The sequence below is a fragment of the Polyodon spathula genome, chromosome 17 (assembly GCF_017654505.1).
Source record: "Polyodon spathula isolate WHYD16114869_AA chromosome 17, ASM1765450v1, whole genome shotgun sequence".
Classification (NCBI taxonomy): Eukaryota; Metazoa; Chordata; class Actinopteri; order Acipenseriformes; family Polyodontidae; genus Polyodon; species Polyodon spathula.
In genome coordinates this window covers 30,229,498-30,251,744 of record NC_054550.1, presented here as the reverse complement: position 1 = coordinate 30,251,744, position 22,247 = coordinate 30,229,498, and the positions used below count along the sequence as shown (strand labels likewise).

The 22,247-nt window shown below is 34.3% G+C and overlaps 1 protein-coding gene across 29 annotated transcripts in view; it reads left to right on the top strand.

Moving 5' to 3' along the window:
- LOC121329857 (neurexin-3-like) overlaps window positions 1–18,362 on the top strand; it is a 324,400-nt gene extending 306,038 nt beyond the window's left edge. For 10 of the 29 annotated variants that reach the window (XM_041275792.1, XM_041275788.1, XM_041275791.1 and 7 more), the window contains 2 exons: window positions 1,819–1,906; window positions 14,666–18,361. In XM_041275792.1, coding sequence (XP_041131726.1) covers window positions 1,819–1,906; window positions 14,666–15,591 — 1,014 coding nt within the window. In that variant the 3' untranslated portion in view covers window positions 15,592–18,361. Of the gene's footprint in view, window positions 1–1,818; window positions 1,907–11,764; window positions 11,985–14,665 lie in introns of those variants that run through there. The other 19 variants (XM_041275810.1, XM_041275798.1, XM_041275797.1 and 16 more) reach the window with 9 other exon arrangements.
- The last annotated feature ends 3,885 nt before the right edge of the window (window positions 18,363–22,247 follow it).

Genomic DNA, 22,247 nt, shown 5'->3' with positions numbered 1-22,247 from the left:
ATCCTCATCCTAATCTGCTCCTATAAAGACATGCCAGAGTACTGCAGTGAAAAATGATGGGACTGAGAAAGAAAACAGAAATAAGTCACAATTGTGGGCTACAGAGGTGAGGGGATAATCTTCAAATGTGCGAGAATCAATCTTTTCTTTTCAATAGAGGTGATCTATAGTAATGAAAATCTGTGCAAATGATCAGGAGGAGAAGATTGAAGTGGCACTTGTGGTGAATAATTTGAGCAAGGAACCTGAATTGGGCAAACAATTTATCTATGATAATATTATCAATATTTTATTTTATGAAAACACATGGCATTTATTCCAGTTTATTTACAAATTAAAATATGTTTAATTCATTGTATTTCTGTCATAAAATGTTTTGATTTAAAACAATTCTGGTAACTCTAATACTGTGTATACCTACAACTATGAACCACTACTGACACCCTATTCATTCCTTCTTTAATAGACGCTAGATATACCATAACGGTGCTGTCAGTTCTAGGGATAACTCACCTACATGTTTTGTCTAAAAAAATAACATTCATCCTTATTTTGGCTGGCAGTCTATACTTTCACTTGCTCCATTGCAGACAAACCACTTATTCCCTCCCTCAATGAAATATTCAGCATTCAGTACTTGACATCGTTGTGGTATTAAAAACCTTACAGACTTGTACGTTAATAACACCTTTGCCTCCTTTGATCAGCTATCCATAAATTTGATTTGACACATTTTTTTCACTACTTACAGATTAGAAACATTGTACATAGTAGATTACTTCATTTTCCAGTGTTGCCCCCTAAATCTCTAACTGAATCCTTAATTCAGCATAATCCTACCATTAGAGGTGTAACTTCTAAGATATATACATCCTGCTTACACAAAACAGCCCCCCTTTGGATCCTTTGAGACTTCGCTGGGAACAGGATTTTGGTGTTCACTTCTTGGATGATGAGTGAGAGTCTATTCTTCAAAGGATGCTCTCATCTTCAGTTTGTGCTAGACACAGTTTAATAGAATTCAAAATAATACATTGTATGCATCTCTCTAAACTTAAACTATCCAAAATATACCCGGGTGTGGACCCAACCTGAGACAGGTGCAAGCAGGCTCCTGCCTCTCTTATACATATGTACTGGTCCTGCCCCCGCCTTGCTCCCTTCTGGACCTCTGTCTTTAATACTTTGTTACAAATTTAGCAAATCTCATTCAACCCTCACCCACTGACTGCTTTGTTTGGGGGTGTTCCCAGTGGTGTCTCATCGTTCAGTCCTCAATCTAACACCGTAGCCTTTGCCACTTTATTAGCTTATCGATTAATTTTACTTAATTAGAGGCAATCTGCCCCACCCTCTCATTTACACTGGTATAGGGTCCTAAGCATTTTCTGAAAATTAGAAAAAATAAAATATACAATTCCTGGGTCTATGGAAACATTCTGTATAATTTGGCAGCCTTTTTTGAATGCCATTGATCACCTTTAACCCCCGGGCACCAATAGTGCAAGCTCAAGTTTTAAGATTAGTTAATGACTCTTTTTTTCTTTGACCTCTTCTTCTTTCTCTCTTTTCTATTTTTTATACCTTTTCTTGTTTTATTTGTATTATTTATGTAAGAAAAACTTAATAAACAGAGACATAAATAAATAAATAACGTTCATCGCAATGCAATGGGCATTCTAAGATGATGCTGAAACTGCATTCCAGAGGGACAGTCAACACCTTGATGGTATCTTTTATTTTAGCAGCATATTTTTAAAATTATTTTTATATATACAGATAGTTTAATAATAGTTCTTATTTTTTGTCACCACACAGACTACAGATGATATTGTTTCCTCCGCGGAATGCTCCAGCGATGATGAGGATCTCGATGAGTGTGACACAGGTCATCCAGGTGGGATAGGTTGGTTTACTTTTGCTTGCTTTGTTTTATTTGATTTTAATTTGCAGCAAAGGATATTATCCTTAAAGCATCAGCTCCCATGGACGCACATATTAAGTGTACACACACACAAACAAACACACACACACACACACACAGACACACTTTATATATATATATATATATATATATATATATATATATATATATATATATATATATATATATATATATATATATATATATAAAGAACAATTCAATACTTCAAATAAATCAAACTGTTACATACTTCTGGTCTAGCAATTGATGAATTTTAAACACATTATAAATTGGAATTATGGTATGTGCTCCTCTGGGGGTTTCTTTTCAAGGGTGCATTATAAATTTTAAGTAGGATAACACATTGTAAACAGTTTTAATCCCACTTATTTGTTATGTAAACATATAATAAAGCTACACTTGTCCATGGGATTCACAAAGTGGTTAACATGATAATATATTGATACTAATTTTGTTCTCTCAGCATTACAATGAGAGCTAAACATCTTTAAGCACACAAAGTACAAAATTAGTATTAAACGGTATTATGTTTTCTGCATTGATGCTTCAAAATGTATCGTATTTGAAGTTTTTTTTTTTTTTTTTTTTTTTTTTTTTTTTGCCATGTGGTATTGACTTGCATTTTTGACCGAAGATACATTTTGAGGTTTTTGTTATTAATTTTTTTATTGCTGTTGGCAAAATTCTGATGTGATATCTAGCAGTATAACTGCAATTGATCTAGTTACTGTTGTAAGTTTTTTAAAGGCTTGTCTTAAGTTAAACATTTTAATAGAGAACAGATATCATCGAATTTCTGTGTACAAAGTTTTTTATATATATATTTTTTTCGTAGAATTTTAAGGTAAAAGTGTAACATTACTGTTCATTTTGAAATTAAAATATGAAGTGTATAGTGTATAGACAAATATAGGTTTTAAACACTTACTCTGAGATTACACTTTTTTTGGCAGAACTTGGGTTCTTTTAGGCTGATGTAGTTATTAACAACTGAGCAGCCAATCAAGTCACTATAAGGTATAGAAAATGGGCTTTGTATTTCCTGGCATCTGATTGGCTAATACCCTTGGCAGGGTAACGTGACATTAACTTTCAATAGATGACCAGGAAATAAAAATTACCAGCATAAATGCCTTTTCACCTGGACAGATATCCTTGAGCCATCTAATGTTCAAGTCTTTTCTTTCATAAGTTGCCCATTTTCTAAGCGCAATAAGACCCTCTTCGGTTGGCGGTATTGCGAAATACCGGGCCTTCCAGGGGCTATAAGGCCTGCCCATCTGCAGCGTCGGGCCTCATTACGCCCTTGGGCGGTCTGGTCTTGTTGCATACTTAAATGTTTTAAGCACCACATCGATCTAACAAAGTAAGCCTAGCTACAGTACCACTTTATAAAGGATAAACCTTTTGTAAATGTAAACACAAATGCATTATTATAAGGTGTTTATCTTGACCTAGCTTCAAAGGTGGTACTATAATAGAGAAATTTAAAAACATTTTGCAACTGTACAATGAGCAATTGATTTTGACTCATTTAAATCCATATCTAAACAGTTTTAATAATAAACAGTTTTACTAAGGTTATCAATAGTAAGTATGAGGTGGTAGAGCTTTTTCTACAAAGTAAGAATGGTAAATAAATAAACTGAATGTGGGTCACTCGTTAGCTGGCTAGCAGCTTGAAAGTAGGTTTCTAAACTTCGACCCGCCGTAACATGATTGGTTGCTTGTAAGAGTTCTGGTTATGATTACCTGGAAGGGAAACGCCAACCCTGAGTTCTTCCAAATAAAGGTTTAGGGTAAGATACTATTAAAAAACAAGCTAAATTTATGTCCTAATGCCCCCTGAGTTATATATAGTATAAAAAAGACAGATATCAACAGACCCCTGTCATCCAATCACACGTTTACACAGAAATTCACGCCCCCATTCTAACCCCAGCATCAGCTGACGTGGACAGTTGCATGATATGTTGTTTCTTTGGTAAAGCACGAGTGGTTTTTTCCTTTTTTTTTTAACTGTTTAGTTTTCTGAGTTTCGTTTTTAAGTTGATGTCCTCATGTGCCAGTTATCCAAAATGATACATTTCTGTCGTTTCACCTCATCTTGTGCCGCATGAATTTTTTGGTGGTTGAGAAACATTTTTTTCCCCTTTTACTTTATTTAAAACATTACCATTTTTTGATTAACAAAGCAAATACAGGCAACAAAATCTTTTCTTGCCATCAATTTTTTGCCTCACGTGGGCTACCCCAATCTGTCTGAAGAAAGTTGTGTGAAAGAATGATTTTTTTCTCCTTTCTTCTTCCCCTTTCTACTCTTTCAAGCCGTTCTGCATATAAATGTTTGTTTTTTTTTTAATGCAGATGGCATAAAAAGAATTTTATTGCCACAAAGTATATCTGTTTTTCTATTTTATTTGTTGATCTTAAAGTCATTTGTGGCATGCAATAGTTGTAGCTGATTAACTAACTAAAGTTCAAAGTGACTTCCATTAACAATGCACGGGCTTTGCTGCCACCATTGTGTGTGTACCTCATAGCTACGCATTTAGGCTAACCCAGCCAGCCTGTAGTGTTTAGTTCAGTAACATCTTAGAACTAGCAGTAAGAAACTGCTGCTGCGTTCTCTTTCTCTAGCAATGTCTATACGTCTGTCCATGTCTTGCAGTGTACTGTTCTTGTGTTGTCATGTGATTCTGTTCTCTGTTTGTAAAACTGTATTTTCCCTTGCCCCTAATGGAATTCCATAAAAAGGCAATATCTGAACTTTTGTTAACATTTAAGCATTTAACAATAACAGGTATCAAGGAACTTGAACTTGGGCACTTGTGCAGTACAGACTTTTCATTTTGGTTTTATTAGTAAATAGAGTGTATTCTCTCCCCATGGTCTACAGTAATTACTGGAGAAATAGTCTCCTTTTATATGTATCATGATTTGAGGTCTTCTTACATATATGCATGGCTAAAAAACAAAACTGTTTATGATATGTTTTGTTTTCTTTCAGGATGTTCTATATGCAACCTAACATGTACCATAACAAATAACAGGAAGATAATAATAGATGGCATGCAGTGTATTATAATACTGCATAATTCCTTCATTCAAGGTGATCTGGTGGAGAAATCTTAAGATACTTGCTCTATTTATAATGACACACTTATATATTATATATATATATATATATATATATATATATATATATATATATATATATATATATATATATATATATATGTGTGTGTGTACATTTTAAACTTCAGATTTCTATTTTAAATTATTTTGTTATGTAGCAGGGGGAGAAATATCTATTCTATTTGAGACACTAGTGTTTATAAATATGTAAATATATGACACACCTTTAAATGTTAAGTTATGGCTAATCTTTACGCGAGGAGCGCAGACTGACAAGTCCTGAGAATGTTAATATCCGATTGTAAAATTATTATTAAAGAAGCACAATTTCAGATTTCACACACTCAGTTGAAATGGAGGAAAGTAATAACAGGCTCAAATCATATCTGTTTGTTTTCTCAGGTTTCATTGCAATCACCTATAATGAAATCATCATAAAGAAATTAGTATCATCAACCTGGGCCAAACCTTGCAAGCCGTTTGGGATCTTAGCGGTGCTTTGTCTGGATGTTTTCTATATAATCACTTTTGGTGATACACAATTTGCGTGTCACACAATTAAGCATGGTTCGAACAAGAAAACTTGTTTTGTTACGGACAAGCTGACCAGACTCGTATGTTTTCGACCACTAGACATTTAATACGGACCCTTTCATTATTTCGACCTGACAAATTTAGATTATATATATATATATATATATATATATATATATATATATATATATATATATATATATATATATATATAAAAAATTTGTATTTATTTATTTATTTTTATAATCCATCCAGTACTGTTAATAAAATTATATTTTTTACTAAACCAGTTACATAAAAAAAGTCAAAATCGTCTGCATGCCGTGCAGATTTTGTCTATATTAAAATAAAGACAAGACAACAACAGACACTGTAAAGAAAAGAAAGGGTTAAACCAATTAAACAAGAATTCTGTTACCTATTAAAGACTATATACATATGCCCAGGCTTTTTGTTAACAGGAAAAAGCCAGAGAAAGAGTATTTTTTTTATCTGCCAGTAAATTTACCTATTTGAGTGTTCTCCTAAAAGTAAAACAAATGGTGTCCATGTTGCAAGAGTTTCTTTGAAAGGACTGTTTATAAAGGACTCTCAATTGAAGATGTTCTCATCCCTCTCTGGACTCACTGTCACATTTGAACAAGTATTGATACAGTTCAGGGTTATTTAGCTGAGTCTAGTTTGCTAAGATATGATTTCTTCAGCCAGCTGTAAGCTCTTTATCATAGAAACGTTGTTGTGCAACAAATTGATTGTCAAAAATGGTTTCACTGTGATAGCTAAAAATGTCAATAAAAAAAGCCTGGGTAGTTTTTGAAATAAATAAGCTGTCATCAAAAAGAGATATCTCAACCATGTCTGCTAAGTTAAAAACGAAATACAGAGCTAGATGTAAAAAAAAAAAAAAAAAAAAAAATCTGTTTATGACATACTGTGGGAGCTAATTAATGATCATTCTCATTTTTATATGAGAGTATATACAAGTGCCCTGCCATCACCAGCTCTGCAAACATCAGCCAGTGGACAGCATAACAGGTTCTGCATAGGCTGGGCTACAGTGGCCCAACAGAAACCCCTGCTCACCCATGCAAATGAACAGTGCAGAAAGCACTGCCTTTTTATTATCTTACACATCAAAATTCTGTGAAATCAATTCAAAATTAATTTAACTCATTTAACTCATATATTTTCTAATATTTATTGGAAGAAAATGAAGGGAAGAAATAATGCAGTCTAAAATGACACCTCAGATGGTTCTTCTTATCTGTCCTTACTGCTACGAGCCATCTATTTCTTGATCAGCAACTTATAGAGACTGGAAAAGGCAAAGTTTGATAGAGGTTTCAATTCATTTTCTTTGCAAGCCTTAAATCTGTTTCAAAGCTCTTTTCAAAATGGCCTCTCTAGCGCACTGGGGTTTGAGATCTGTCTAAATAACTGCATTAAGAGCAATTTAAATATATATATATATATATATATATATATATATATATATATATATATATATATATATTATATATATATATATATATAACACAGTACCAGTCAAAAGTTTGAGTACACCTGCTTGAAACCAGGTTTTTCATGATTTTCATGCTTTTAACTGTATAAACTTGTCTATAAACACTATAAAAAATTGTATTTTTAAATGAAAATGTAAATCTTGTCAATTTCAATGAAATGGTCACCCAAAGCAAGGGGATTTCAGTCTGAAGCCCGTCAGTTAAAAGTCTGAAATGTGTATCATACAGTGTTAGAACACTGGCCTAAGTATAACAGTGTCTTTGTTAGATGTTCTCTGAGTTAACTAGCATGTTACCTAATTCACCTTTTGTCACCAATTATTGTTAACAGGTGAGGGTCCATGATTACTATAAATATAGATAGCATAGGCACAGGTTTGTCACTCTTGAATGTAAGGGAGCAGAAAATGGCAAAATACGCTCAGTTAAGCAAAGAAAAAAGATAAGACTCTGTAATTACTTTAAGAAATTAAGGTCAATCTTTAAGACAAATCGCAAGAACTTTGCAAGTATCTGTAACTGCTGTGGCCAAGAACATCAAATGATTTGAAGAAACTGGCACTCATGAGGACCAAACAAGGTCAGGCAGGCCAAGGGTGACCTCAGATTCAGAGAACAAGTTCATTAGTCACAAGTCTGCGAAACCAGCCATTAACTACCCCTGAAATACAAGCTCAGCTAAATGCTACTAGAAGTACAGATGTTTCCACATCAACTGTTCAGAGGAGATTGTGTGACGCTGGCCTAACTGGAAGAATTGCTGCAAAGAAACCATTGTTAAGAGTGCAGAATAAGAAGAAGAGACTTGCCTGGGTCAAAAAACACAGAAACTGGACATTTGAGGAGTGGAAGTCGGTCTTATGGACCGATGAGTCAAAATTTGAAATATTTGGGTCCAACCGCAGAGTATTTGTAAGATGCAGAGAGGGTGAGTGCATGAGTTCTGCATGTGTGTGTTTCTCACTGTCAAGCATGGAGGAGGCAGAGTCATGTTCTGGGGTTGCTTTGCTGCTGACAGAGTTGGTGATCTTTACCAAGTCCATGGCAAGCTCAACCAGCATGGCTATCATAGCATACTTTGAGGCATGCCATTCCATCAGGATTACGGCTAGTTGGGCAGTCCTTCATTCTTCAGCAAGATAATGACCCGAAACACACCTCAAAGTTGGGCAAGAACTATCTGGCGAAGAAGGAAAGTGAAGGACAACTCAATCTAATGACCTGGCCTGCCCAGTCTCTAGACCTCAATCCCATAGAACTTGTATGGGATGAACTGGACAGAAGAGTCAAAGCAAAGCTACCCACAAGTGCCCTACATCTCTAGGAATTGCTGCAGAAGAGCTGGGAAGACATGTCTGGTGATTTCCTGCTAAAACCTGTTAACCGATTGCCTCGTGTTTGTGAGGCTGTTATTAAGGCAAACGGTGGTTATTTTGAGGAATCCAAGATTTACAGACAATTTTCAATTTTCTTGAACATTGCTTTGATACTCCTTATGTTTTGTTTTGTATATTGTAACATGTGTTTTCATTTTCAAGTATTTACAGAAAAGTATACGACGTAAAACATTGTCAATTATGAAAAAAAAAAAAATTTTCAAGCAAGTGTACTCAAACTTTTCACTGGTAATGCATGTGTATATATATATATATATATATATATATATATATATATATATATATATATATATATAACAAGTGCTCTGGCTTTTCTGTTCCGTACCACATCATGGATCGTTATTGCTGTGTTACCTGTTTCACAATGTGGGCAATAATCCTTACACTATCAGTGCACTATGGCAGCCATTTTGAAAAGAGCTTTGAAACTTACTTTAAAGTTATAAGTGTATAAGTACACAAACACACTTCATTATCTCACAGCCAAGTCATTATTAGAAGAACATTATGATAGATAGATAGATAGATAGATAGATAGATAGATAGATAGATAGATAGATAGATAGATAGATAGATAGATAGATAGATAGATAGATATACTGTGTATAGAGGATATGCCATGAAAAGATTTTAAAAAAATACAAGTGAGGTCAAAGAGATCAGTCTAACAAGTAAAAATAAATCTGATATTTTCAGCTGGGCCATGGCATATTAGATTGATACAATGCTTCTATTGAGTTGCCTTAAAATAGCTTCTCAATTCTTTTCCCGTATGCATCACCTTCATCATCAAAGCAATCTAATTTCAGACAGCCGGACACATTGCTGAGAAGTAACTGTATCAAGTAATGTGAATACAAGTTTCCTCAATCTCATGTTGTCTCTGGTGCTGTCTGTTTCTATATATGGTAGCAAATATGGCGGATGTGTTTTACTTTGTTAAACTATGTTTAAATGCTAGATTTAAATATTGCCCTTTTAAAATATGCTAAATACTTCCCTTTTCCATTAAATAAATATTATGAACGTGACAGTCAGCTTGCAAATAAAACTGATACATATAACCATATTGGACAGGCAGACAAAATATTAACTAAGAAAATGTAGGGGGTTTACAGCTGCACTTTAGTGAGTCAAAGTTATATTATGCGTGAGGTTTTAGAAACTACTTATCCACATGGAGCATTACATTTAATTAATCCTGATACCAAGAATAACACTTAACAGATTATTAACATTGAATACAGTTTTGCTAATGAGCTCCTGATTTCAAAGTCCAGAGTTGTCTTTTCCCTCTAGCGAGAGTAATAAGAATATGCTTTTCATTAGGTTGTTCATGGTGTATAGAATCACAGGGACACATGTACTAAATTAATTCCATACAAACAAGAAAGCTGAAAATAAAAGTTTTACTTAAAGAAGCAAAAACAGATATAAAGTCAACTATCACCCAACACATTTACTAATATAACTTCATTCAGTAACCAACTGTAAATGACACTAAAGGTTGTTATTTCACATGCAGTGGGTACAAGTAAAGCTGGCACCCAATGTTCTACCTCCAGCACTTGCCTTTGTGATGCTTTTGTGGAAACTATGTTTAAATTACACTATGCAAAAGGATTTGATGTTTTTCCTGTTTTGTTTGTTTTTTTTGTTTTTTTTTTGCAATGCGCGTGTTTACATTGTAGGTTTTACAATGCATGCCATACTGTTTAAACAAAATTAACTGTTTTTTTGCCCTTTTTTTTTTCATGACTGCATGGAGTGATTTTTAAAAAGCTGCATTACGTTTATACAAATTTCACAATGGGGTGTATAGCCACCTGGTAATCAAAGAAACAAAGCTGAACTGCATAAGTGCCACAGTTCTAATAGTAGGTAATAATACATTGTATTGGGAATGGCAAGATTAGGCTACGTAAAGAACTGTATACCTGTTCCAACAATCTTAAAGCCTTAGGATATTTTGTGGAATTCCCCAAATTCTCCTGTTACGCTGTTAAACCAACGACTGTGGATTCATGACAACATGGTTTATATCTATTGTTGCTGGCTAAAATAATATATTGCCTATTAAGATTTTTAGTTGTCTTGGAAGAAACGCAATGGAAGATAAGCACTGTGGAGGAGTATCAGCACAATAATGAATGGACGTTGTTTGTGTTCCTTGTTGATCCATTAAGGCAACTAAAATACTAAAACAATATAGTTACTACTGTAGTTTACTATTACATAATTAGAATTCCCATGCCACTTGGATCTGCAGCCATTGGTAAAACTGCTGTCCTGACCTTTAACCTATCTCCAACCTGCTAATCTCCTCCTTACCCTAGCTTGCTGTACTGTTCTACTTTCCCTAAATGCAACTTACTTTGCGCATGCATTAACATCTGCAGTAAAAATAAATAACCCATTTCCAGCCAATTTCTTCTCTCTCTCTTTGACGTACACCCAGACTGCACGCCTGTTACATGTTTAAAAATACTAAAGAAAATTAATAATAATAATTATATTGTCCTTCAAACACATAAAGGGGTTGACAACAGCCTAAACACTGTCCCTCTTACTGTGTCTGTTGTAGTGTGTGCTTCTGGTTGTTCATCTATGATAGTGTGTGGAAAACTAAAATTGCTTTGTTCTTTCTTCCCTTGGGAAAATTGTTTTTGTAGTACATATTTTTTGTTGTTCTTTTTATTAATTGCTGATCTATTTGGTTTTGTTCAAAATTTGCAACAAAAAAAGCTGTTACAAATTAAATGTGAAGATTCTTTTTCATTCTATACATACATATTTTTTTTTTCTTTTTGAATTTGGAACGACTTCAGTAGGTGACGTGCAGGCCAGTGTAATGAAAATGATAAATTGGTCAGAAAGGAGGAAAAAAAACAAAAAAACACCTTTAACCATTGGGTAGATTCAAATTTATAGATGCACTTTACTGATATTCTGTATGAAGCAATAACATTTTACTGTTGGCCTGCATCACTGTAAGAGAAGCAGTTCCAGAACTGAAATTAGCTTTTTATTTTTCTACTGATTTTTTTTTTTTTTTTTTTTTTTTAAAAAGCTAGTTTGATTAAGACTGTATTAATGAATGATTAAACTGCATGTCGAAGAAGTTGCAGTTTAGGGTTTGTGAGATTGTCAGTGTTAGAGTTATGTTCTTTTTTGTAGATGGGCATGTATATGCTCATTGTTTGTATATCCCCATCCCTTCCTTACAGCAAAAAGCTCTAATGCCGCCAGACCGCTTCGTACCGCCCTTACATGGACATGGCAATTGACTTACACTTTCACCCCCATCATTCTCATTTCCTATGTAGTATACTCATAGGTCCAGACCTTTTCATGTTTTCCTTCTCTTCTTTAGCAGTGTTAAAATATGTACAGTCATCCGTTCCTTTAAAAAAATTATAAACAAAGCAAAAAATTCATATGAAAAATATTTGAATGTAGATATTTAAAAACAACAAAATCAAGTTATACATGTACAGGTTTTTTTTTTTTATACATATATATATATAATAAGTTATTTAAAAAAGAAAAAAAAAAGAGAATACTGGTACAGTTTATTTTTCATGTTATGTGGTGTGGATGTATGTGTTGTTGCCTCCCTGTATCATCTTGTCAAAAAAAAAAAAAAAAAAAATTTCAAACTAAAATATAACAATTGCTAAAGTAAACTTTGCAAAAATATAACAATATTTGTCCAAGAACATTCTTACACAACTTTCTTTTGTAAATTTTTTTCTTCATGCCAAAATCATGCGGGCAATTTGATGTAAGTTGACAAAAATTATGTGGTATGCTTTCCTTCTTCGATAACTTTTTTTTGTAGGCTGTTATAATTTTGAAAGCTGATTTATATATCTATATTTTTTTTTTTACAGTGGTTTGTAGTGTTTTGATAAATCTTTATTTATCTTTTTTGTAGTGTAATTTTACTATGCCTTTTTTTTTTTATTACTTATTGTGTATTTAGTTTCGTGAATGTTTATAATGTAATGTTTGCTGTAATGCTGTTATATGGCTTTTATATAGCTGACAGGTTTTTTTTTGTTTTGTTTTTTTATTACACGGTTGCATTTTATTTGGTTTATTAATTTTGTTTTATGTATGGGAGGTTTCCAACTCTATCACCAGCCATCCTGGCTGAGGGTTTTACCAACTTGAAGGCCATCTTGATAATCCAGGACAGTGTTTGTAAAGAGAATGGTGCATTTATAAGCCTGGCATGTGACCCTGATTGGGAATATTAATATTGAAATTAAGCATTAACTCTTTCATCACAAACTTTACAGAAAGTCTACCCTAGGATAAATAATTAAATAGCTTAAGGGTATTGTACAAAAAAGTAATAATACAAATGCAAGGTGGGGTAAAAAGGTAAGGTAAAAAGCCAGGTGATGTTAACCCTTAAGATATTAAACAATATTATACTCGATAAGAGTGAAACAGCCGCAGCACTCCATGCATGTCCATGGAGTAGTCTGTTTATGGAAAAAAATGTATGTTTAAAACTAAACTAAACAGATCCATTTGGAAAAATACTTTTTTTTTAGATTAGGGTCTGCAGCTGTCTACAGCAGCATACTTAGTTAGAATGCAACCCAACCAGTAATACTGTCAGAGGATATGAATTAATGCATAATAAATCTGGTCAAATAATGTTATTATACATTCTTATTAGCTTATAAATGGATTATTAAATATGAATTAGTATTAACATACATTAAGAAAACATGTTGCCATGCTAGCACTGTAGTTGTTACCAGCGAATATACTACAAAATGTGCCCCTTAAAATTCAGCGTGACCCCACAGAACAGTTTTGATTCCAAAACAAATTAATTTAGGTATTGTACAACTGGAAACAAATTAACTGTCCCATCTTAGTTCAACTTTAAAACAAACTTTAACATTTTCTTCTTAGAACCTGTGGCAGGCTGGCGAGTGGATAGAGGCCCAGAGACAGACTGCAGTTCAAAAAAATAACTATTTTATTATAAATAAACACAAAATGAAAGGGCACAAGGGCCAAAACAAAGCAATTTAAACACAAAAAAGATAAAAAGCAAAACTTACAAAAATAACAGTTTCCAGGCTGGGCAATGCCTTCACTGGATTCAACTTTCTAAACAACCCAAAAAAACCCAACCTGCTTCCTCAGCTCCCTCTCCCCAAATGAGAAGCAGAGGCCTCCTTTTATATCAGGTGGCTGGGCACTGATTGATCGTTAATCAACCTAATCAACTAATCAACCCCAGCCACCTGAACATAATAAACCCAGGCAGGTAGGGGAAGTTAACCCCATCCCTGCCAATTTAAAGGGCAGAGCTTTGCTCTGCCACAGAACCCAAGGTAAAATATATCCAACGTTTTTAAAACTTTTTCCATTAATACATTTTTGCAAACCTGTTAATTACAGTGCACTACAGAATACTGACACATCAAACCAAAGCCACTCTCAGTAAAATCTAACCAGGGTTGAAACACCATATCCACTACCTGAGAATAACTGTTGACATTTAAAATACAAATAAAACTGCAGACAGAAAGTACTTTCTGTACTGTGATTAATTTAAAACTGTAATTTAAACTAAAAAAAAAAAAGCATATGGCTTAAGATAAGATGATAGAATGTATTTCCCTTTTCCAGAGTAATCTTTTAAAAAGAACAGATAGTGCCATGTCTGCTTCAAGATTTTATAGGCAATGATGTTTTTGTATAACAAGAATACGGTTGCTTTTTAATTAGAAGTGTTAACAGAAGAGTACTTACACTGTCCTGGTTTTCAACTGTCATTCAACTGCTTTCCTCAGTTCCTGCTTTTTTCTGTGACAGGCAAAAGAAAAGCCTGATAAGTGATACTTGGAAAGACCCCCCTCACTATAAATTTGATGTGGTAACTGGGTAGGAGGTATGAGACTTTACCCATTACCCATAATAGATCCTTTAAATTTAATTTATTTTAATGTATATATATATATATATATATATATATATATATACATATATATATATATATATATATATATATATATATATATAGTTGTTATTTAAAATCTGTACAAATTAGAAATGCGAACAGTGTTCTAACACTTGTTTTTATTTTTTAATCCCAGGAGGTGAATTAGTAATCCCTGTACTTGTAGAAGATCCCTTAGAAATCCCTCCTATAGCTACTCGTGCACCCTTCATCACCCTCCCCCCTACCTTTCGCCCCCTCCTTACCATTATTGAGACCACCAAAGATACCCTGTCCATGACCTCCGAGGCGGGGTTACCTTGCTTGTCGGACCAAGGCAGCGATGATTGTGATGATGATGGCTTGGTGATATCTGGGTATGGCTCAGGGGAAGCTTTTGACTCTAACCTGCCCCCTACTGATGATGAAGATTTTTACACCACCTTCTCCCTGGTAACAGATAAGATCTTGTCTACGTCGACCTTTGAAGGTGGCTACAAAGCACAAGCGCCCAAGTGGGAGTCCAAGGACTTTAGACCTAACAAAGCCTTCGAACCTGGTAGGACTACTACCATGTCTTTGTCCCCTGAGCTGATCCGCACCACAACTTCTTCCACGCCCGAAATGGTACCCAAATTGCCAGCAGGCAAAATGAATAACAGAGAGCTTAAGCCCCAGCCAGACATAGTGTTGCTTCCATTGCCCACTGCCTATGAGCTAGACAGCACAAAGCTAAGGAGCCCATTAATAACCTCCCCAATGTTCCGTAATGTACCCACAGCAAACCCCACGGAGCCAGGCATCAAACGGGTTCCGGGGGCCTCAGAGGTGGTCCGTGAATCTAGCAGCACCACTGGAATGGTCGTCGGAATAGTTGCTGCAGCTGCTTTGTGCATCTTAATTCTCCTCTATGCCATGTATAAATACAGAAACAGGGACGAAGGATCTTACCAGGTTGATGAAACTAGAAATTACATAAGCAATTCAGCACAGACAAATGGCGCTGTTTTGAAGGAGAAACAGCAAAGTGCAAAAAGTAGCAACAAGAAACAGAAAAACAAGGACAAAGAATATTATGTGTAAAAATAGAAAAATATAAAGAGAACTGTATTAATTCAACATATTGGAAGTTGCGATTTTAAAGAAGAAAAAAAAGAACTGAAAACTCCAAGCAATGCAAGGAGAAAGTGAACTATATTGTAATATACAGCACACTTACTATTGTAAGCATATGAAGATGGCTACTAGCAACATTAGTGACCTTATTCTTCAGTCTGGTCGAAGAAGTTATCAGTGTAGAATACTTCACAGCTACATCATCCCAAGTGACTTTTAGAGATCTGTGATCCTTGACGTAAACTTTGTTTTTTGTAATCTGTAACAATATTTTGGCCATTTCGAGCATGTATGCAACATGTAGTGCTGGCAAGTTTTTGAGAATGGATCTGAAAAAAAAAAATAAGGATCATCTAAAAAAGGGACTATTGCCATAAAAAAAGACCAATTTGTATTGTTTCTACGTTATAAAGTGTGGTGTCTTATAATTTTTGCTGTTTGCAAAAACACTGTATTAAATTAAACAAAAACATGGACAGATTATTCTTGATCTACTGGCCTTGTTATTTAATTATACAACTAACAGTGTAATTGAGAACCTATGGTAGGTAGAGAGCAGCTGTTGAGTTAAGAATTTGTTCTCAAGTTTCAGTAAAGTATCTGATTGTAGTGCATGCCATCAAATGCTATATGCTGTTTGACTTGGATTGAAAAACAAATCTAACAGGCCAAAAGATTCACGATCAAAGTTGCATTCCTCTGTTTTTTTTTTTATTATTTTAGAAGACAAAATAAATCATGTATACACTCTGTCAATCAGTGCAGTATATCTTTGACAGCCTTTGATGCTGTGATCCATTCCCTCTCTTCTCTTTTTTAATAAGCTGCTGTGACGCTTGTGATGTCTGATGGAAGGCTGGTACTAGTACTATAACACTGTTAAGGATGTTAAAACAGAAATAAATCTAATGTGAAAGTGTGAATTTTATCTGTTGTCACAGTCAACTGTGTCAAGCAACAAATTTGTTTACATATTTTATTACATTATTGCTGTTGTACTTTGTATTTTTTTTTTTTTTTGTATTTTGCTGTACAGACTGATCATTTGATTTATCAGTGTATTTCATGAGGATATTCAAAACTGTAATCTGATTATAAAGAAAGGCTTTGGAGCAACAAAAAAAAAAACATATTTTGAAAAGAGGAAAAAACTTGTTAGGTTAGAAATCTAATCTTTCTCAGTGATGTTTCTAAGATGCATGAATATTTGACCCCTGGAAATTGTCAATCAAATACAAAATGCCCTTCTTAATTGTATCAAGGCTTTCTTGTTATCAGTTATTTCTGTGTTATTTTTTTATTTCAAAAAGTGAACAAAAAAAACACAAAATAAAAACAGATTCTAAAGGTATTAAAGCACGATCCAGACTATCTAATGAAAATAATATTATTATACAGCGGTGTCTTGTTACGGATTGCTGTTACGGATCTTGTGAAATGACTTCTTGCTTCTTTTTTCTTTTCTGTGTTAACCTTTCTTTTGGTGTGTGTTCCTATTTTCAAAGACTTTTGGATCAATATGTGCAGACTGGACATGGGCACAGTTACATGTTAGCTTATTTATTTATTTTGTTAACCAAATTTGAGTCAATGTGAATATTAATTTTGATTTACTGTGTTGTTACTGATTTAATTCATTCATCGTTTTATTTACGTGGCATCTATGTTCGAAGATATGCTTAGCAATAAAATATTATTCCCAAAGTTGTGAATGTCACACTTTTATACATTTATAACACTACAGGCTGATGTTCACCATTTTCCCCTTTTCTCATGGGTAGTGTTACAGAACTAGCATTAAACAACTGAACTAGCAGTTTATAATACTGAACAAACCATGTAGTGTGTGTCAGGGCTCCTAGAATCAACATATTTGATATTTAGAGGGCTTTACTGTGTCTTGCGTTGTATTTGTAGCAGTGACGACTATATTTTTCAATATAGTCACAATTACTACAGTATTTTATTTTATGTACACCATAAATCACCTACAACCAAAATAATGCCATGTTTACAGACAGTGCTTGTGAATAGATATCAAGATTGTCTGCATTTCCTGTGCATGTATTTTCATGAATGATCCCTTCTGCAACAACACTGTCAGTCTATATTGGAAACGCAATGAGTAGGGCTGGGAAATTTACAAGCACTGCCGAGAATTATTTGTTATATAGTATGTTCTGTTCTGTTTAATTCCTTAGCTGGCTTGTGACCAAGGATGTGTGAACACAAATATCCAAAACAGTTCTTTATTTTAAAGAAAGGTATCACTGTGATGTGTTGGGTACAGAACATGTAAAGTAATGCATTTGTTGTTAACACTATAGAGTGTTCTGCAACCTTTAAGTAAGGCTTTGTAACAATTAAAAAGTGACAATTTAGCACATTAAAACAGGTGTTATTTAAATGAAGTTAAAAGGTTTGTGCATAGGGTCTTGAAAGAGTAAGCCCACAAATTGTATTTTCATGACATTTGTAATTTCTTTTTTGTATCATTCTTGTATCATTGTTGTTTTTGTTTCAATTATTTATTTATGTCTGACAAACTGGTCTTTTTCTTCATCTATATTTCCACAAACGATACGAAGATAAAAAGTAACACAAAAGAATAAAAGCAAACAGGAAACAGTATGACCACAATAAAAATGTTATTTTCATGCTACTGGAACTTAAAATTGAATGTGCATTACATAAGATAATAACTAATAGATTGACGGCCAATATATTAAAAGAAACAAATACTAACCACTGTTGCAGAACCTCAAACTTCTTGCTGGCTGCCTTGCATATGAATCATTCTTAATCTACAAGTGGGAAAAAGCTCAATGCCTTTCCAAAGTGAAAAATATGATCAGTTTAACAAGCAAAGAACACCCCTCAGACCTTGACAGGTTACATCAAATTCCAAATATATAGGGTTATATTCATATAACATATCCCAGAGTTCAGCACTATGCCAGTATGTACTGCAATAGATCATGTTTAATCACCCTACTCTCAATGCTGCACTTCTGCCATTTCTCCACATTCTACTGCAAGAGATTACCTGAAGGAATGCAGAGAGATTGAAAACACATGAGTGACAGGGGAAAAAAAGCAATTGATTACTGTGAAAGAGTCCAAAGCATGAGTTTAATCACTGCTTTTTATATGACACACATGGCTGCAAAGTCTCTGCCTTCCTTTATGTGATCCCTTAACGTATAATGCGGGGACATACATTTCAGTTATGAAATATATACTTGGAGTGATCAGTAAAACATGTTCATTAATATTAAATATGAGCATGTGTACAGAAAATATGATATATTAGGCAAGAATCATTTTATGAAATCCACGTATTATAAGCAATTAATGGACAAATGACACATAAACGCTACTGCCTGTAATTTTTCCGGTCATTAGATGAAGGAGGATATTGCCCAGTATTCAGAAACTAGGGGATGCATTTTCCTCATGAGGGAAGACATAAGACACTAATCTTATTAATGCAATTATGGTGCTGCTATCACAATTTAAATGTTTAAGAAGAGCCTGGTCAAAAAAAAACTACGACAGGTGCATAAAGACAAATGGTTAAGACTTGCCTTTATCTAAGAACTACACTGACGAAAGCATGGCCAAAACATGTGTTTGTATGGAATGTTTTTAAAGTTCTTCTTGTTTTGTGGTGAGTTTGATGATATAAAACAGGCTAAAACAAATCTAAGAACGCTATCCAGAATGTATTGCTCAGGAATCATTATCTGCCCTACTATTACAGCCTTTAATCATGACAGTCAATCAGTAACCAGGATGTGTGAGAGGAATAATACGATGACTTGTGTCCTCATTACCAAATAGTCCAGTATCTCTACATAGCTTGCCGCAGCTGCTACTGAATACCAAAAATGAATGAAATGAAACTGGAAAGGGTGCATTGGATGGCCATCATTTTTAAAGACAACAGAGAATAAATTATTAGTCAGCTTCACCATCTAACACAGAAACATGGGGAGGAGTTGCTGTAGGTACAGCTCTGGCCAAAAGTTTTGCATAACCTAGAATTTTAGGATTGAGACATAATTAAAAAATTAAAAAAGCGCTGTGAGCATAATTGAAATCTTTTATTTAACATCATGTAATTAATTAAACTACAAAGTGGTATCACAAAAGCTTACCAGAAGCCATAGACTATGGAAAACTACAAAGAGGTATGTAATTCAATATGTTAATGTAACATTATTCAGTTTCGAATTTATAAAGCAAAATGAGTTAATTCTAGGGTGATGGAAACTTTTGGCCATAGCTACACTTTTGACGGCTGTACTCTATGCCATTTGGGATGAAAGTAATTAATTTAATATCGCATTCCGCCAGGGGTGAAAATTTGGCAAATTTTACCTCATATAGTGCCAGCAGCATTACACTCTGGCAGCAGTAGACATGTTTAATTAGTATTAGGACTTGTTTTAATTCCTTAGCTACAATAGATGATGATGATGACCAACCCACACTCCTCCACATACTGCACACAGTCGTGTGGGAAGTTGTTTGGGGGGGGGGGGGGGGGGGGGGGGGCTTTGTGATGGTGTTCCACTATGAAAGGTGCTATATAAAATAAAGATTGACTGCTTGATTAATTAGGGCAGAGTTTGATAATTCAATAGCTTCTCTGATACTAAACCTTCAAAACAGTTTAGCACCAATTTTGAAAAATGATTTGCATCCCTGAATACTGTAGCTCATCTCTCACTCAAAAATCCATTCATCAACTTTTTTTTTTCACTGGTGCACAGATCCATTGACAGAGATCCTGAACAAGGTTAGCACCAGACTAACATGAAAAACAACATTCACATGAAATCTTTTTACGTTAAGAAAAGCTGGATCCAGCTAAACAGACCATTTCACAATATATGACCATCATTTGGAATCAAAGGAAATTAAAATACATTAAAATGATTGATTATTATGCCTAACATAACATTCACAATACTTTTTTTTTTGTAAATGCAATAACGTTTAAACAAGTACTATGTGGTAAATTGTGTAAACTGGCCGCACAGTCTCGCTCGGGTTCTTTTTCCCTTCCAAACACGACCCAACACACCGGTTTTGAGAGAATAAGCGCTGGCACACACTTTAATGATACAAAATAAATCAAAACAAACCCCTAGCTCCTTCAGAGCACTAACTAAATATTCGTCAGGAACCTTCTCTAAATAAGTCGGATAGCTAAGCTGTTTACCGGCTGAAAACAAAACACTGTTTTTAAAGTTGAAAACAAAAGGCTTCAGAGTACCTTTTTTTATGATTGAAAACACCATCAATCGGACTCTCCACACAGCAGCAGCCCCAAATAGACTGTCCACTTTCTTTAAAAACCCTGCACCCTTCTCTAATTTACAGTAATGGCCATGTACAGGTGATAATAAAACAATTAACCAAAACACACATTTTTTCAGGCAAGGAGGATTTTAACTCCCCATCCCTGCTGTGTTGCAATTGCTACAGTATATACTGCACACTCTGGGCATTCATTATGATGTTGAACTGCTGGCAGACGATTTGGAATCGCTACAAATGAATTGTTAAATAAGTACGATATTTCTTTTTTGCTACAATCCCTTATAAACATCATTACAAAGTAACAGTAACAGCACTATATTGCTCTAAATGGGTACTTCATTCAAAATAACATTCTTTGTCATACAAAATAATAAGTTACTGTACAAATATAATTCTTATCTCCAAAGAGGGTGAAAAACACAGCTAAAAAACAATGATATTCAGACACCTTGTTATACATGTGTACTGCAAAACACTACCACTGGGCTAAGACTTAGGAACATAGTACATATTCCAGTGGTTGTTCTGTTTTTATTCATATAACATAAAACTTAAAAGAAACACGTAGACAAATGTTTTGGCTTGTGCATTGATCAGTGTAATATTATTTATTAACATACCTTTGATTAAAATATGATGCAGAGATCATATTTTCCAGAACTAGCTATGTTACAGTTTACCGTATATTCATTACACATTTCTACATATGATGGTGCACCATAATAAATACATTTAAGAGAGACGTTTATGCAGCAAAATTCCTTTTGAAGCCTATGTGTAATTTCACATATGTGGTTTATTAAACTGTGTGGTAACTTCAAGATGGTATCACAGGAGAGAACAGTATATTTCCACTTGACACACCAAGAGCTTAAGCAGCCAAGTCCCACCAGGTTTTGGAAACAAGTATTACAAATTTAGCACAACAGTTTCAATTAAGCTGAATCCTCTCAACTTTTTCTTTGATAAGTTCCTTTGTGGTGCTTGCTTAATGACAAACACAAGGTTATACAGTTGTAGGCATTAGAATAATCAATTTAAATGAAGCCAGCATTATAGGCTGAGGTGCTACAGATGATGTTGCTTAAGAATTACATGAAGAACTTTTAATGAAACTAATAACGCCCTGTCTGTAACCACCCCCCAACCCCCCGTCGCTATTGTCAATAATTTTCTACTATAGCTCCAGTTCATATTGGGGAAGACTACCATTACTGACAGGGGGATATAATGCTTGAAGCAGCAGACCACTGATGTGGATTTCCACATGAAATATAATTATAAACCTGTCA